Raw genomic sequence first — 18,352 nt, 5'->3', positions numbered from 1 at the left:
AGACACACTGTTAATTCAGCCCCTCGGCATCCTTGGAGTCCCGGCTGTGCCCTCTGACTTTCCAGTTCTGTGTTCCTGCTTTGTAGAAATTCACCCCCCACCCCCCTCTCTCTCACACAACCCCTCCTCGGGACGTCGTGTGTGGCGTTAGACTGTCTCATCCTCCAGACGCCCCGGGGGAGCTGTGGCCGTTCGTTCACAGCCCCGTCAGCGCTCCGTGTCCCTCAGTCAGGGCACGGATGATGCTGCCTCCTGCTCCTGACTGTAAGCCCCTCTGGGGATGGGGCGGGGCATGCTCCCCTCAGGGTCCCCCTGCAGCCAGCATGGGGCCAGCACACGGGAGAGCTGCTCAGTGAACTATCACCGGGTAAATGGATGCACTCTGCATGCCCCAGGAGTTGAAGGGGCTACTAAGCCTTTACTCAGACTCAGCCCAGGTCATGCTTGTCCCTTGACATCTCTGGACTCAGTCTCATATTGATTCTGGTGCTGCCTCCAGGGTCAAACTGTCAATTTCCAAGCAGCCAATAGTGTCCCAAACGCCCCCAGCTCAGTGGCCACCCAGGTGCTATGGCAGAGCCTCGGGGGGTGGGGGTGGGAGGTGTGAGAGGAGGGGGTCCATGGAGCTCGGCTCTTGGAAGGGAGAGAGAGAAGAGCCTGTGCTTGTGCATTGCTGGGGACCCTGTACAATCCACCCCGTGAGACACAGTTTGTGTGTCCGAGTCTCACATCCCCCTCCCCTGTTCTCTCTCCTCCTACCCCAGGAGTACGTCGCCTACAGCCACACGGGCCGCATCATCCCCGCCATCTGGTTCCGCTATGACCTCAGCCCCATCACGGTCAAGTACACAGAGAGACGGCAGCCTCTGTACAGGTTCATCACCACGGTGAGTAGTGGGGAAGTGGGGGGCGCCTGCTGTGGGCTCCTTTTCTTGCCCCGCCCCCCACAGTTCTCAGAGAAGCAGGATGCAGCCCACAGGGCCAGAGGCTCAGCCTGCTCACAGAAGGTCTCTAGGGTGTTTAGAAATGTCGTCAGAATCATGTCAATATCGATGGCATGTCATCGAATCTTTTTCAGAGAGGAATGCCACTCAGTCAGTTCTATTCCTTAAGCAGCTCTTTATATGGCTCAGATGTTCGTGATTTTCTCCACTTTTTAAACCTTTACGAAAGTTATTCTTAGCAGGGCTTATCCTTTTCTGTGTAGATTTTACAGTGGAGATTTAACTCATTTTTTCCCCAAGTCTGTTTTTCACCTCTAGCTGCTACTATGGTCAGGTTTTTTCTTTCTTTCCTTCCTCCCTGTTCTCTTTTCTTTCTTTTTTGCCATTGTCTCCACCAAGTCCAATTTTCCGTGGGGCAGTTTCAAGCTGATATCAGTTTTCTCTGATGCTGAATATTTCTACCAAGTGTACTATCCTGGCCTCCCATTCAAATGTCCTTGGGGTCAGAACAGCAGGATCGCAGTGCCCTGCTCCAGCTGAGACCTGGAGATGTTTGGCAAGCCAGAGTCAGCGGAGGTGGAAGAGATGGGGTCATTATCCCTCCCTGACAGATTTGGAAACTGAGGCCCCCATCTGTAGTGGCCGCCCAGATGCTATGGCAGAGCCTCAGGTGAAAGGGTGTGAGTGGAGGGGTCTTGTGCTTCTCCACCTTTTCATACCAATTCAGGATTAGGTGTCCAGTCTCAGCTGTTTCATTTCCTGCGCTGACTAGGTCTGTATAAGGACTCCGTTACAGCAGAGAGAGAACCCCACATCGAGCTGGCCTGAGGGGTTAAGTGAGCCTCAGGCATGGCTTGATCCAGGCGCTTGGTCTCTCTTCATTCTGCTCTCCTCTGTACTGGCTTCATTTTCAAATAGAATTTACCAGTAGAAAACGCCTCTTTCTCAGTAATTCTATCCTAAGTCCTGAATAGAATGGCACTGTCATTGGCCCAGCTCAGGTCCCATGTCATCCTTGTGACCTGGGGGATGAATGAAGTGCTCCAGCTGGCCAGCCCCACCCAGACCACAGGGACAAAGATTGCAAGGGGGTGGGGTTCCCTAAGAGAAAAATCAGAGGCCAGTTACTAGAAGAAAGAGGAAGGGTACTAGGATGCTGAAAGGCCAAGTGTCCACTACAAAGCCTCCATCATGTAATCTGTGAAACAGGAATCACAGTCCCCACTCTTCCTACCTCCCACGGCCTCGTGGGACTCAAAGCAGACCATGAAAGGGAAGCTCTGCAGTTACAGAAAGCCATGTGCATACTAAGGGTGTCCAAATTCTGGTGCTTCTGTGAGCCTCGGAATTGCCTTTTACTGTTCTCTGACTCCGTAAAAAAATGTGAAACTTTTGTGATCAACCAGGGGCACCTAACATAAAGCTAAAACACCAGGCACAAATTGGGAGACAGTATTTGCCACACGTACAAGAAAGGACACTTCAGAATTTCCACATTAAAAAATTCCTCCAAGTCAGTAATAAAAAGTTAAATGACCAAAAAGAAAATGGGTAAGGGCTGGACCGCTCACGGAGGAGACCACACAGGCAGTGGAAGGTGCCCAAGTTCACTAGAAACTGGAGGAATGAGATTCAAGACAACCAGCCCCGATTCAGTCCTGTCGAGTGGCAGAAATGACAGACCTGCCACTGTCAAGACTGGGAGGAGGGCGCGAAACAGGGGGACCCGCGACGCAGTTTGGTGCGCGGGTGAATTGGGTCAACCACTTTGGGGGGAGACGCACCAAGCCTTTGGCCTCAAATCAGGAAATTTGTGAGCAAGTGGTTTTACCCAGGTTCCCACAGGGTGGCGCCCCAAGCGGGTCTTGGCGCTGATTCTTAGGCCAGCACTCCTAAGGCAGCCCCAGAGTAAGACAGAAACGAAATTACAGGTAGACACCTCTGTGCAGGTGTGGTCTGCACCTCAGAGGACCTGGGGTCCGCGACAGTGACAGTGGCAGGGAAACCCCTGCGCGCACACCTCACCATAGGGTCTTCATGACCCCCTTCCTGTTTGCTCTGCATTCCAGACACCTGAGACTCTGACCCTTAAAACCCCTTGGCAAATGGCTGAGAAATGAAGCAATTTCATTTAGTCACTAAACGTTTGCTAGAATTTACCACCCACCAGGCTGGGTAGCGGGGGTAGCTGAATGGGACCAAATCCCTGCCCTTCAGCTGCTCCCCAGCTGGTGGGGGAGCTGGGCGAGCACACACAGAGCCACAGCCCCGCCCGGCAACAGCTCCGATGGAGCTGTGCACCGTGCACCGCGGTGGGAAAGGCTCCCCTATGTGTGGAAAGTTCAGAGAAGGAAACCCCAAGATGGGTCTTGAAGGGTGGGGAGACATTTTCTAAACTGATGAAGGAAAGAGAGAGGGTCTTAGCAAAGGGCATTGCACATGCAGAGGGGCCCAACATACCATAGATCATGAAGGCCATGTGGCTTCTTTCGATGGCGAAGAACTTCTTCCCAGGAAGTCCCAGGGGACGAGCCTGTCCTTTGTCACCCAGAGACCTTCTCCTCCTCCTTTTGGCCACCAGGCCCCTCCTCCATCTCTGCCCTGTCCACCTCCACCTGGGTGCGGGCCATGCTGCAGGGAACCTCCTGACATCATTAGTCCGGTGGTTTTTCTGAAGGCCCGGCGTTGCCATCTTGGTTGCCACAGCAACCGTAGGGTCAGCCCAGAGTGAGCCAGCCGGCTGTCCCTGGCAGATGGCGTCATTGTGGAGCTTCAAAGGCCCTTGTCACAGGGCGGCAGATGCGGGGATGACGCTCCCACACAGACATACAGACACAAAGACCCCTGGGGAGCCCTCGCCGGGCAGGGTGGGGCTGGGAGGGAAGTGGAGACACCTGCTGCGACTTCTCTTTCTCTCCTTTTAAAATCAAACACTTGTGTGCAAAGCCTCTGAATCCCAAATGGGGGCCTCTGCAAATAGCTCCTTAGAGGGGCTGTGAAGAGGGGGCGTAGGCCAGGATGTCGTCATGGGGCGGCTGCAGGCTGCAGAGGCAGCTGTGGATGGGCTGGAATGAGGGGTGGGTGTGGGGTGTGGAGGGGAGAGGCGGGGGGCCCCCTGATGCATTCTAAGTAACACATACCTGGCTTATCCGGGGTCGCCCCCTCCAGGGTCTCATGGTCTGGGAAGGACCTGTTCACCCCAAGCCTGAACAGACGAGGCCACCTCCTCCCGGAAGTCTCCCCAGGCTGCCCAGCGCTCCTCTCTTGGGACGCCCAGGGCACCTTGCTCAGACCTCCGCTTTGTGCTGCTCCAGAAAATTCCACCACTGAGGGAATAAACAGATGGTGCTTAACAATATGCGAGTGGTCCCCTTCAAAGTGCCCCCTCCCACACACGCACTTTTGTTCCCTGCCCCTGCCACTTGGCAAAGCCCCTTTTCGGAGACAGCCTTCAAGTGGGTTGTAGTGACAGGCTGGATGGCTTTGGTGGTGTCACATCGCTTTCCTTGTGTGTTTTATTCTATTTGTGGGGAACAGCCAGAGGTCATCAAGTACCAGATTGGGTCAGTATGGCCGTGACAGTGTTTGCCCACCAAAAAGTAGCAGCTGGCGATGACACGCTTCCACTGGGCAGCAGGGATAGCTGAGTTGGACATCTTCCCTGCCCTCAAGGTGCTCTTGGCCGGTGACATAATCCCCCAGACTTCAGACTGCGCTCCCTAGGTGCCAGGCCTGATGATGATGAGCTCCAGGTCTGGCTCACCTGTGTCCCAGCATCCAGCATGGGGCCTGCCCTGGACCTGGGTGCTCAGAAAAACACAAGGGATGGCTGCTTGAAGAAGTGATCATATAACTATGCTTATCAAGCGTCTACTAGGTGCCAGGAAATTTTACAGTTATCTCCTTTAACCTTCCCAGGTAGATGAAGTCATTCTTGTTTTATATATAAATCGACTGAGGCCCAGAGAGGTAAAGAAACTCATCCAAGATCACACAGCCAATAAATGGCAAGGCTGGGATTTGACCCCAAAACCTGCCTGCCTCTGCCACATCCCCACCCCCAACCCCTGCCAACCAGCTTGGGAGCCTCCATCTTCCAAAACAAAGGCTTTCAAGGATGTTCCAGCAGCAGGGCTTCCAGAAGCCACGGAGCCCTTTAGAGGACACCAGGATCATTAGATACAGCGACTTTCATCCTAGGAGTCAGGAGAAATATTATAGCAGGAATCAAGGAGATATTGTGAGCGTCTGTGATAAAATCACAGTCACGCACATGCAAACCATAAAAAAATTAGCAAACTGTCCACCTAAGACTAGCTGGCTGGCGGGGTGCAGGTTTTCCTGCTTGTATCTAACCACCTCTCACTCATCTGTTTGGGCACCTGCAAGGATTTCCCATTGACAAAAGGCAGCAGGTGCCTGGGGCACAGGGTGCATAGGATAGTTAAAAATAATAATAATACTGAGAGGAAACAAACTTAAAACTGAGAATGTTTTACCACTGAGATGTGTGAGTTGGGAAAAGAGCAGCTTGGTAGCTGGGCTGGGATGACAGCCCGTTCAGAGCCTCCATTCTCTCCTACTCAGTCTCCCCTCGATGTGTCTCTCCTCCCAGGACCACGGCTCCAGGAAGGCAGGGCTGGGTCTAAGTGTTCTCTGGTCTCCAGACCTGGAATAACATGGTCGATGAGAAGTAGGTGTGAACAGTGCGCAAGCACGTGGAGGGTGTCCACCTTGGTCCACACCCCCCCCAAGACAATTTCTGTTATTTGAGGAACAGAGCAGAACCTAAATTAGCAACACAGTTACTCAAGCTTGGAAATGTGTATAAAACCTCAGTTTCCATCCTTCCAGACGTTTGCGTGAAGCTGGTTCTTCCAGAAGGTTGTTTATCAGGGACAGGTTGCTCCACCTGGGTCTGAACACAGGTATCGCAGTCGTAGCAGAATGCCCTGGGGCTGGCTTTTCTAAGGCAGGTTCTGAGATGAACAAGGAATATTAGGATGGCATGGGCTCCATTTTGCAAACTGCATTTATATTTACAGCCACACAGCTTTTTATTTCATCAGCTTTGCTGATGAAATAAGGACATTTGATATGTAGGACTTAACAGAGCTGAGAAAACAAAATATAAAGAAGCCATCCATGCAGGAAGATGGGGACTGAGGGGCACATTCAGGATGGGGGTGGAGCAGAAGAAAGCAGGCCAGTTTGCAGCCTCCCAGACCCGGATGCTCATCACCCTTACCGACTTGGTAGCTGTGTGACCTTGGACCAGTTGGTCCCTGTCTGAGCCTGTTTCCCCATCTGTGAAATGGAGGTCACCCGGTTTGCCCTAGTACTTGCAAGGATTGAATGAGAAGGCAGAAAAAAGTACCCTCTCAGGCATGGCACATAGTAGGTGCTGAACCTGGCACATAGTAGGTGCTGAACCAAGGTGTTTTTTCCCAAAGCAGGAGGTGGGTGTTTTGCAGCTGCAGCCATTGTAAAAAATGGCAGGGAAGGGACTCCACTCTCCCCAAAGGCCCCTGGACTAAAGGGTGGGAGTGGGGGGGTCTAGCAGGCATGACACCGTTGGGTGGAGACCACCACACCCTCTCCTCTCCCACCCCCACCCCACCCCCACCATTCCTGGGCCCAGTCATCAGCTTCCCTTCCGCGACGGCCCCCACCTCTGCCCAGCCACAGCTTCGGTGTTCTCATCCCAGGCTCCAGTCTGTCTGCCGCCGGCATCTGATGGGACTCCTGTTCATTATTTATTTCCTCCTACTGTGCCTTTTCCACAAGCTTTTCAAGCAGTGCTGTCTGGAGGAAGACAGTGAAAGAACAGTTTCCGCACACTTGCAGCGGCCCATCAGGCAGCCAGGCAGAGGTCATCTTGGTCCTCAGAGTGGACCCCATTTCACAGATGAGAGAAACTGAGGCTCAGAGAGATAAACTGGGTTTCCTGGCCAGGGTCGCAGAGCTGGGATCCGCCCCCAGGAGTGTTTACTCTGGAGCCCCCAGTCTCCCCACCATGGTGGGGTGTGCCTCGTGCTTCTCCCACTGCACATTATGGAAAAGTAAACCTTGGCGGGGAAGGGAGGCATTCGGGGTGATGGATTGGGAAAGCCATAGTGCTGGGGGAACAGCAGAGGGATTCAGCTCGCCAGCCAGTGTGGTTGGAACTCGTCCTCTCTATGTTATAAGGAATCAGGAGCCGTGATGAAAATGTCAGGGAAACAAACACACACACACACACGCCCCCTCCTTTTCAAGGTAGACAAGCTGTCTTCACTCTCCCCATAGTGGAAGGTCAGGAAGCTGAGGGACCCGCAGGGAAGAAGTCTCTGCGTCAGAACAGAGGAACTTTTTTGATGACTCTAGTGAAAAGTGACATGCGTCTCCCAGACTCACTGGGGCCTGCACATCCCATTGTCCTTGTCTCCGTTTCTGGAGCGGGGGCTGCTGACTAGAGGAGGGTGCGTGTGTCGGCTCAGCAGCTCTGATCGCTCATCCCCCACCCCCCACTCCCAGGGGTTGTCCCCTGCCTCAAAGCCGGGAGATACCGCAGTGTGGCAGAGCAGGGGACCAAGGGAATTGGCATCGAAGGTGTACGTGTGACACGGAAACTCTCACTGAACCCCACAGCAGTCCTGAGGGGTGAGAATTAGCCTTCCGTTTGTAAAAGTTAGGCAATGGAGGCTCAGGGAGCGATGGGAGTGGCCCCAACCATCCTGAGTCTCCTCCCCCGTGACCCCCTCCCACTCCTGGCTGACAGCCCTGTGTCAGGTCACCTTTGCCCCCTGCCAGGGACGTGGAATTCTCCTGCCCCTTTCTTTCTTTTTTTTTTTTTAACATTCCTGTGTGTGTGTGTGTGTGTGTCCTTATTTTATTTTGTTTATTTAGGTTCCACATATAAGTGATAATATATGGCATTTTTCTTTCTCTTTCTGGCCCACTTTGCTTAGAATGACGATCTTCAGGTCCAACCATTTGCTGCAAATGGTATTATTTTATTCTTTTTCATGGCTGAGTAGTATTCCATTGTATAAATATACCACAGCTTCTTTATCCAGTCATCTGTTGATGGACGTTTGGGTTGTTTCCATGTCTTGGCTATTGTAAATAGTACTACTATGAACATTGGGGTGCACTGGATTTGTCTTTTTGAGTTTTATTTTTCTCCGGGTATATACTTAGGCATGGTATTGCTGGATCACATGGTGAGTCTATTTTTAATTTTTTAAGGAACTTCCATACTGTCCTCCATAGTGGCTGATCCAATCTACACTCCCATTAACAGCATAGAGGGTTCCCTTTTTTCCATACTCTCTCCAGCATCTGTCATTTGTAGACTTTTCAATGATGGCCGTTCTGGCTGGTGTGAGGTAATCCTACCCCTTTCTTAAGACCCTTCCTTCCTTCCTTCCTTCGCTGTCACACTCACTCACCGACTTCTCATCCATTCTTTCTCACTCCTTTACTCAGTAAACATGTACTGAGCCAAAAGTGGAGCAGGTCCCTCTGCTGTCTCCTCTCCCTGGGGCGTCCAGGAAATCTAGGGTTGACGTAGGGCATTGAGGAGGTAAGAGGTGCTCCCTGACTGGTTGAAGACTGGAAACAGCCTCTAGCCTGAGGTGCCCCGAGGGACGTTCTTCATCATGAACACTTCTTGGTGCTCACCTGAGGAAGTATGCAGTCCAGGTGTCAGCTACTCCATCTGTAGAATGGGTCCTTGGAGGGCTTGGGACCTGAGCAACTGCAAGGAATCTGCCTGTGGTGCCTGGGACACCCTTGTCCTCTGCTTAAAAAGCCAGGTAGAGAGTGGAAATTGAGCCCCAGAGCCCTGCTCTGGGGAATAAGTGATCTTTTACCCATTATTCTTTTTAGAGTGGGTCTCAGAGAGGTTTAGAAAACTTGGATCTTAGCAACAAGGTTGGAGCCTGCCAGTCAACTGGAAGGTGAGCTTGGGTACCATCTTACTGAGCACCTACTAAGTGCTAGGCACTCCAGAGGCGTTGCCTCCAGTATGACAACTGGCAAAATAGGGGTGGTTTTCCCATTTTATAGATGAGAAAATTGAGGCTCAGGAAAGCTCTCCGACGTCCAGAGTTAGGAAGTGACAGCCAGGACTCAGCTTCGAAGGGCTGAGCTCTTCCTGCTGCCCCAGCCAAGAAGGGCACAGTGGGCTCCCAGCGCCCCGCCCCCTGCCTTTGCCGTGTGCGGTGAGGAGGGTCATGCCTCCCGGCCTCTGCACACCACGGAGGCCTGGTTCTCCCAGCTCTTCTGCGTGCAGAGCAGCAGGCAAGGGAACTCAGTGTCGTGGGCGTGATTTGCTGCGTTTTCTTCTTTATTAGTTTGCATTCACCTTGGGCCCCATACTCCCAGGTCGTGGAGACACCCAGTCTCCATCCTCCCTTCTGCCCTTCCGCCAGCCCTTTTATTGTGTGTTCTTAAGATTGCTTCAGCCTCCTAACATCAGTGGTTGGTCATTTCCCCTCAACTCACATCAGCCAAGGAGGCACAAACGTGGTGAAGCCGGTTTTCTGGCCACCACCAACGTAGGGCCGGAGTCCAAAGACAGACAGACCATCTGGGGCAGCCTCAGACGCAGGAACTGTGATCTTCTCAGAGTGAGGAAGGGCCATGACTGACCACCTTCTGGGGCGAGTCCGGATGTGGGAGCCTCCTCGTGATGAGGGTTTCTGTGGCCCCCATGGGTCGGAATCCAGGGAGTGCCACAGCCTGGGAGCACCACCAGACCCTCTCCTCACAGCTCCTGCCTCTCCTCACACTGGTCCCCTCCTGTGGATGTAAGCAGGTTGGCGAGGCACAGGCAGGCCAAAGGCAAAATAATGAAAGCAGGGGCCATGGCAGCAGCAGGCGGGCTGCAATTTCTCTCAGCTTTTGAGGACCACCTCCTTCCCTGGAATGTGCCAGGATCCCACCTCCTTAGTTGATGGGTGACCAGCACCTTCAATAGATGTAGGCTAATGGGAGACGTGCTGCTATGTTGGGTAACATTAGCAGATTTGCACGGGAGCTCCCTGCTGGGCCTCCCAAGCCTCAGGCAGAAGGTAACTCACTCTGATGGGGTCAGCTGCCTAGAAGCTTCCATGCTCCCAGGGCCTCGGTTTCCCCACAGCTCTGTGATGTCTTGTGTGCCTCAGTGTCTGTGTTGTCTCCCGCTCCGGGCCAGCCCAGTGAAAGGAGGCTTCAGTCTAGGTGCCAGGTGCGTGTGACTCATAGACCCCCTCAGGTCCCAGTGTGTGTGTAGATGAATATAGATATGTGTGTATGTGTGGTTATTTTTTTATTTTTTTTTAATTATTTGCTCCATTGCACTTAAGTCACATTTTCCTATCCTCTGATCCAAGCTCTAAAAGCATTTTGCGGTATAAAATCTCTCCTCATCTGATCCACTCTACCAAAATAACCCAGCTCCCCTGCCGTCATCTTCCATGAAAAGTGGTCCTGTGTCATGGTCTGAAGCTGGCCGGGAGGGGCCTTGCCTGCTGAAAACACTTCATAATAATCCCCCCAGCGTCCCCCATCCTTCTGTCTCCCTGGGGGGCTGCTCGGGTTTCTGGGGCTGTTATTACTGGAATGTCAGCTGCTCTACTTACAAGCCATCCATACAGACCTGCTCTGTCTGTCTTGGGCCGCACAGGCCTCCGCTTAGCTCATCTCGTGGAAATATCATTTTAAAAATAAACGCCAATTCAGTTCGCACTTCCCTTTTGCCTCCACTGTGTCTCCTGGCCTCCTCCACTTGGCACCAGGGGGTCCATTAAGGCGCTGCTGTCTCCCAGAGTCCTCCAGTGGTCCAGAGTCGGTGGCTGGGTGGCCACCCGGTGGGGCCTCCAGGGTGACCTCAGGGGCCCTCTGGGGCTGCCCGAATTGGCTTCTTTTGAGTCCTGTGGTCATTTAAGTGGCTCAGGGGAAACAGTGAGAGCTCTGAACGCATACAAACTTGACTCTGCCACACACTTGCTGTGTGACCTTGGACAAGTTATTTCCCTCTCTGGGCCCCACAGATACACGAGCAAAGAGGTACCTCCCTCCTAGGCATATGTGATAGGTGGTATTGGTTTTTATGAACGACATAAAGTATGTCTTTAGGGGAAAAATACATTTGAAATTTCTTTGCAAACCTATTATGAACTTCTTTTATCTTCCATCATCCTCGCTTTGATTCTTCCATGGCACCAAAAAGCAACTCAAAGGTAGGCCAGAAAATTTTGAGTAAAACATAACATCATCTTGCTGCATCACAAGGGGAGTCCTGACAATTTCAAAGCAAAGTCAGTCATTCGGCACGGTGGCATGTTTCACGCCTGGGACGCAGCAGAGTGCCACGTGGAGGGTGCAGACTTCAAAGTTTGGAACTCGGTTCAGCCACTAATGACTGTGGCATCGGATGAGTGATTGAGTGTCCCAGTGCCTCAGTTTCCCTGGCTGTAATATAGGTAGAAGCATGTCCTAGGGTTGGCCTGGGGATTCAGTGAGGTGGGAGGCATGAGGCATTTCAGACTGTGTGCCTGGCACAGAAGGGTGCTGTGTACATGCTGTCTTGTTGTGGTTCTTATCTTATTATGTGGCAGGAAGTGAGGAGTCCAGACAGACAGGTGGCCTCCGTTACCATCCCCCTACCACATTCGTAATCAGGGACAGTTTGGACCTCCAGAGGACATTTGACAATATTTGGAGACATTTTGGTTGTCCCAATGGGGAGGAGGAGGTACTACTGGCATCTCACGGGTGGGGGCCCAGGTTACTGTTGCATGTCCTTCAAAGCACAGGACAGCCCACAGCAAAGAATTATCTGGTCCCCAAAGTAAACAGGGCCAGAAGAAACTTTTCCCTAACACAAGTTTTCTTTTCTTTTTTTCTTTTTTTTTAAACATTTTTTATTGATTTATAATCCTTTTACAATGTTGTGTCAAATTCCAGTGTAGAGCACAATTTTTCAGTTATACATGAGCATATGTATATTCATTGTCACATTTTTTTTGTCTGTGAGCTACCATAAGATCTTGTGTATATTTCCCTGTGCTATACAGTATAATCTTGTTTGTCTGTTCTACAATTTTGAAATCCCATCTATCCCTTCCCACCCCCCGCCCCCTTGGCAACCGCAAGTTTGTATTCTATGTCTATGAGTCTGTTTCTATTTTGTATTTATGCTTTGTTTGTTTGTTTGTTTTTAGATTCCACATATGAGCGATCTCATATGGTATTTTCCTTTCTCTTTCTGGCTTACTTCACTTAGAATGACATTCTCCAGGAGCATCCATGTTGCTGCAAATGGTGTTATGTTGTCAGTTTTTATGGCTGAATAGTATTCCATTGTATAAATATACCACAGCTTCTTTATCCAGTCATCTGTTGATGGACATTTAGTCTGTTTCCATGTCTTGGCTGTTGTAAATAGTGCTGCTGTGAACATTGGGGTGCAGGTGTCATTTTGAAGTAGGGTTCCTTCTGGATACAAGCCCAGGAGCGGAATTCCTGGGTTTCTTTTTTTTTTTTTTTAATGGAGGTGCTGGGGATGGAACCCAGGACCTCGTGCCTGCTGAGCATGCACTGTACCACTGAGCTACACCCACCCACCCCGTCCGCCACTGCAAGCTTCCTGGTGGCACCCCAAGCCCCTCTCTCCTCTGTAGCACTTGCCTTGGTTGTAATTTTGCATTGATAGGTAAGACTATTTGATGACTACTCATTCCATTGATATAGTACACGCTTCTGAGGGTGAGGCAAGATTTGTTTCGCACTCCAGCCCATCCAGGCCAGCACTGCCTGTTCAGCCCACCCCAGACCTCAGTCACAGGCAGCACTGGGGCCTGGGCCTGTCTGACCCAGGTTCAAGTCCAGTTTTGCCACTTCTCGGTTATATGACCTTGGGCCCATGGCACTGCCTTTCCGAACTTCCATGCCTTCATCTACAAATGGGATTGTAAATATCTGATAACTTAGAGTAGAAGGTAAGACTGCCGGCTCCGGGATTGAAGACATGCCTGAGTTCAAGTCACAGCTCTGCTGCTTACTCTGGAAATGGAGTTACCTATAAGCCTCGGTTTCCCCACCTCTGAAATGGGTCTGATAATCCCCTTACTTTCAGAAGGTTAATATGAGATTTAAAGGAACTGATAATGATTACTTTTGTTATTATTTAATTCATCATCCAATGAATGGGGTTTTTTGTGCCCTGGGTGTGTTCAAGACCCCATGGGTTACTGTGGGGGACACAATAGGGCGGAGCGTCTCCAATTGCTAAGCTCGTCATCTCGTGACTTGGGAGAGGTCTGGCCTGGTGCTTCTTCCAGTGCTGACCTCTGATCCTCCCCTCCTTTCAGATCTGTGCCATCATTGGCGGGACCTTCACCGTCGCCGGCATTCTGGACTCGTGTATCTTCACAGCCTCGGAGGCCTGGAAGAAGATCCAGCTGGGCAAGATGCATTGACAACCCGCCCGGCCTGCTGGCCGAGGACCCAGGGAGACCATCAGCCCTGCCTCCAGTGCCCTGTCTCCTCCTGCCCTCTGTCTGGCCTGGGATCTGGCTGTGTCCCAAATTGGGGGTGAGGGGAGGGAGAGCGCGGCTCACAGGTTCGCAGCTACCTCTTTTCCCCATGTTTAATTTGAGATGAATTACACTGCCTGATGTCGTGGTGCCCCTTTCTTTCCCTGAGGAGCCCCAAGACCAAGTCAGGCAAGGAAGGCTTGGAGGTGTTGGGGACCACTCCTGGTAGAACTACGGTCCGGTTCCTCCTAGGGGAGCAGCCCAGCATCCACGTCGACCAGCTCTCAGCCAGGCTTTGACAATCTCGCAGCCCCCACCGTTTGGACGCACTAATCACTTGGTTTCTCCCCTGGGCAGCCAACCCGCAGACCTGGGCTTTGGACCAGACTGCCCAAAGGTACTTCCCACCCAGAGCCTTCATCAGAGAATGGTACCTCCCAGGCAAGCCCCTGAGATGTGGCGCTGGAGCTGGAGCCCTCGCTTCTGCCCGACCCACAGCCCAGGCCTCCCTCCCCACCCCTTTCTTTTTCTCCCCAGAAGCAGATGCCCAGTTGTTGGCAGCAACTGTGTAGACTCAAGTCTGCCCACTGGATTTCCCCTTCCTCTCTTCATCTCATTTCTCTGAACCCCCCGCCAATGTGCCTCAGCCCCCACGCCGCGTGGCAACAGCATTGCTTGGTGGAGGGGCCGCCTGTGACTGGGAAGTCATCCTTTTCTGCGATCCCAAAATAATCATGTCTCAGCCTCTCCCAGGCGGCTGCCATCAGTCCCAAGGCCTTAGGTGGGGGAAGCAAAGCAGACCAGCCCTTCTCCCCTCTTGGGACGTCCACCTGTGCTCCCCAGGGTGCACAGTGCTCGGACCTCTCAGCAGCCCAGTTGTGGTCCGTTTGGCCCACTGAACTCCCCCATTGGCTGGCCACACACCAACTCATTCCTGGTCCCTGGGGCAGCTCCACTGTCTCCCCACTTGCTCTTGGGTGGGTCCCTACCCTTTTGCTCCCCCTCCCCCTTCCCCTTTAGGCTTGAAAGGGAGGGGCAGTGGTCCTGCAGGAATTCTACCCAGGGAATTTGAGGTATGCCCTCCCATCCCAGGGACAGAGGCGCCCACCTGTTTCCCATTTATATCAAGATTGTTTGCATACTTTTGTAATTAAGGGGAAGTGTCCAGTGGAAGGCATTTTTTATCTATATGGATGGCTCAAGTCAGCCATTTGTAATTTTTGGCTCCAAATTCCAAGTAGAAAAGCTTCCCCTTTTGCATATGAGTTGACTGATGTGAGTGTAAACTGCATTTGGTTATTTTCTGGTATTTGTGCCCACTCAGACGGGTTGTTTTTTGCATTCTGCTCCGCAGTTACAGAAAGGAGCCCCTTGGGCATGTGAATACGTGTGCCTGTTGGGGGTGGGCAGGGCAGGCTGGGGAAATGTGTGGCATGCACATGATCTGAAATTCTGCTTTTGTGCATTTAAAAGAAAAAAAACTCGAGGACATAGGGGATGTCAGTTTCCTATGGAAGAGACACCTCTGACCCATTGTTCTTATAAACAAAATCTCAAGGGGGAAAAAAAATGTTTCTGTTCTTTCCCCACTCGTTGGATTCAAACAGATTAAAAGGCTAATTTTCAGAAATACTGCTGTGTGCTGCTGTCCAGTTGATTGAGGCTGGAGGCTGGGATCACAGTCAGAATGGAATTTCCCTCTAGAGGAGAGAAACTGGGAGGTGTGGAAAGGTCTGTGAGGATGACCAGAAAGTCAGGACCCCTTAGATTCAGTCCTTCCTTTATTGAATCCCTACAGAATGTTTCCTGATCTGCTACTTGGCAGTTGTGTGGCCTCAGGCCAGGTCCTTAACCTCACGGGGCTGTTGCAGAAATTAATCTACAATATACTGAAGTAAATTACACGGGATCATAGCAAGCTCATGTATGCAGCAGAGTGATACCTGGTAAGTTTTCAAAAATGGTGGTTGTGCCCTAAAGGTGTTCCCAGAGTAAAAGATCAGCATCAGCTCTGAGAAAGGGGCTTCATTGGGTATTTGCCAACCTGCTGCCCAGTCCTTCAAGGCTTGGGAACAGCACTGGAACAGCACGGGCGTGGATGAACACATGAGGGATAAACGTGAGAGCAAACCAGTCTGCAAGAGTCTTCACTGACCCTCCCCTTTCTCTCTCTCCTTTTTAAAAATATTTTATAAGCTTCAGGTATATGGTATTAGTTCAGCATCTGTATACACTGTACACACATCTGTTTCTCTGGGGGGAGGTAATTAAGTTTACTTACTTTTTTTTCTTTTAATGGAGGTACTAGGGATTGAACTCAGGACCTCCTGCGTGCTAAGCATGCGCTCTACCACTGAGCTGTACCCTCCTCTCCCTGATCTCGCTTTCACATCCTGTGTGATACTGGAGTTACACTGCGACGCTCAGAGCTCACAGTCAAGAGCACATGCCTGCTGGTCGTCAGTTACATGTGTTAGGGCCAGCTTTGCTACACTGTAGTGATGTGACTCACTTAATGCATGAAATACGGTTGAAAAATGAAAGAATCTAGCAAAACTGAGTTGAATACTTTGAAGAGACCTAATAAAGGGGAGTTACCATCCCCTCCTCAAAATGCTACCAAATTCAATCCACTGAAAAAAGTTGAGGGCGGGAAAGTCCTGGAGGATTCTATGTTCACCCTGAAAGCATGTTAAACTCTCACTCCATGCTAAAGAAACCAAAACCCGGAACCTGGGGTTGGCTTATGTAAGGACATGGTTTATGCAGGGAAGATGAAGGAGAACTCCAGCATTCTCAATGAGAAAGTTTTCTCAGTGAAAAAGCTTTGCTTCAGGGTCAAAAGATCGGCCAATGTGTTTTGAGTTGACAGAAAACCTTTAAGTCATGTATGTGTCATTTTTTTTATGATTTCTCCCTTGGAACAATTTTTTCAGTTACCTAACCACGTGCGGAGTATAGTGTGCGTATATGTAAGGACCTTGGTGGTTCAGGCAGAGATGTCTTCTCCCGGGGAGGTGTTGCCCCTGCAGAGGAGGTGAAGTTGGAGAGGGGCTTCAGTGAGGAGAGACCCTCACGTGCCGAGCCCACACTGCCTGGGGTGGGCAGGGGGCCTGTGAAGCTTGGGAAGAGGTGGGGTGTAGCCATGGGGCTGATAAAAGGCAGCTGTATAGTTAGTTTTTATGACTAAATGTCTCAAGCTCGGTTTTGGTTCTTGTCTGAAACAAAGATACACATTTTCTCAATGTGGCAGGTCACTCGTGTTCCTAATCCCTTCTTAAGCTGGTTCATTAGCTGCTCCAGCAGATAGAGGCTGAGGTCCAGGAATGCCAGGGGGAACAGTGTGGAGAACATTCACCCAAGACCCTCCTCCCCACCCCCAGCAGTTGTCTTCTGTCAGTCATGTGTTGATGAGGCCGTGCACTTTATTCTGACCCAAAGAAATTATTTTGGTCTCAACTCGTGTAGTAATAGCTACGAATGACTGGGCCTTCTCCATGTTCAGGCCTCGTGTTTCTCAGTCCTCACAGCAATCCTACAAGGCTGTTCCCTCCTTTTTAGGAAGCAGAAAACAGAGATGTAGGAACTTATCTCAGTCACACAGCTACCAGGCGGTGATGCTGGAATTCAAACCCACGTCCTCCTGACTCCAGTGTTACGAAGAACAGTATGGTTCTGCCTTCCTGCCCACAATCATCTGTGTCAAAAGGGTGAACTGACCACCCACCACCCCCGCCAAAAAAACGAGGATTTAAAGTAGTGAGGGTACTTTTTTGTTTTCTGTTTTCTTCCTCATAAAACAGCCTGCAGAGGAAAGTTGAGTTGAACATCGGGGCTCTTTAACCATTACAACACAGTTTTAATTACACAAATAATACATGTTCATACCAATTGGAGGAAAAGCACAAAAGAGCAAAAAGGAAATAAAGGAAAATTAAACTCACCCATAATCCCACTAATCAGGGATAATCACTTAATATCTTAGCGATAGGCTTCCATCAACAAAGTGGATCATGCTCTTAACGTTATTTTGTAGTTTACTTTTTCGCTCACGTAATAAATAGACACTTTTCCATGTTAATAACTGGATCTCCTCATCTTTATTGCCAACAATAACCATATTGAGTATCTACTGGCAGATCAGCCTCTGCTCCCATCTCATTCAGAACCTGTTTTCTCACCTGTAAAAGGGACAATTTCAAGGGTTGTTTACCAGATTAAATAAGGTGATGTTTGTAAAGCTGTTAGCACAATGCCCGACAGTAAATGCTCAGCCTAATATGACCAGCTGTGATTATTCATCCCTTTAATACATAATAATTTCTACCATTACTTAAGTGCTGACTTTGTGCCAGTTATTGTGCTAGGGGTTCACTGAATCCTGACACCAAACTGATAAGGTAAGTACTTATTATTCCCATTTCACAGATGAGGAAAATGAGTGACCAAGAGACTAAATATCCAAAGCTACAGAGCCAGGAAATGATGGAGCTCCAACCCAGGCAGTCAGAATCCAGGGCTCTTCCCCACCGCATCACCTTCTGCCTTGGAGACATAAAAATATTCCCCGGGCATCTCCTCTGTGCCAGGCACTGTTCTAGGTCCCGGGACTTCTACACCAGTCCCTATGCATGTCTCCAAGGGAGGTACAAGGCAGGATAGTAGCCAATCCCATTAAATCCTAATTAGAATAACGGAACCTCAGGCTTTTGTCCTCTTATCTGGTGATGGCATTGTACCGGTCTTAATTTTGTTGAGACACCACAGGGGGCAGGTAAAGAAATGCTTTCCCCGCCCTGATTGATAGTGAACGCCTCTTGATTACCTTGGGAAATGAGACGCCCTCACATGGCTGCCCTTCACCAGTGAGGCCCTGCGCTCCTTGGGAGCAGGGACCAGATT

General features: G+C 50.7%; 1 protein-coding gene across 4 annotated transcripts in view; it reads left to right on the top strand.

Moving 5' to 3' along the window:
• ERGIC1 (endoplasmic reticulum-golgi intermediate compartment 1) overlaps positions 1–15,082 on the top strand; it is a 99,936-nt gene extending 84,854 nt beyond the window's left edge. For all 4 annotated transcript variants that reach the window (XM_032465085.1, XM_032465084.1, XM_032465087.1 and 1 more), the window contains 2 exons: positions 765–887; positions 13,286–15,082. In XM_032465085.1, the coding sequence (XP_032320976.1) occupies positions 765–887; positions 13,286–13,393 (231 nt within the window). In that variant the 3' untranslated portion in view covers positions 13,394–15,082. The remainder of the gene's footprint in view (positions 1–764; positions 888–13,285) is intronic.
• The last annotated feature ends 3,270 nt before the right edge of the window (positions 15,083–18,352 follow it).

This window comes from Camelus ferus, chromosome 22, assembly GCF_009834535.1.
Source record: "Camelus ferus isolate YT-003-E chromosome 22, BCGSAC_Cfer_1.0, whole genome shotgun sequence".
NCBI classification, from domain to species: Eukaryota; Metazoa; Chordata; class Mammalia; order Artiodactyla; family Camelidae; genus Camelus; species Camelus ferus.
This window is presented reverse-complemented; position numbering and strand designations above follow the sequence as displayed.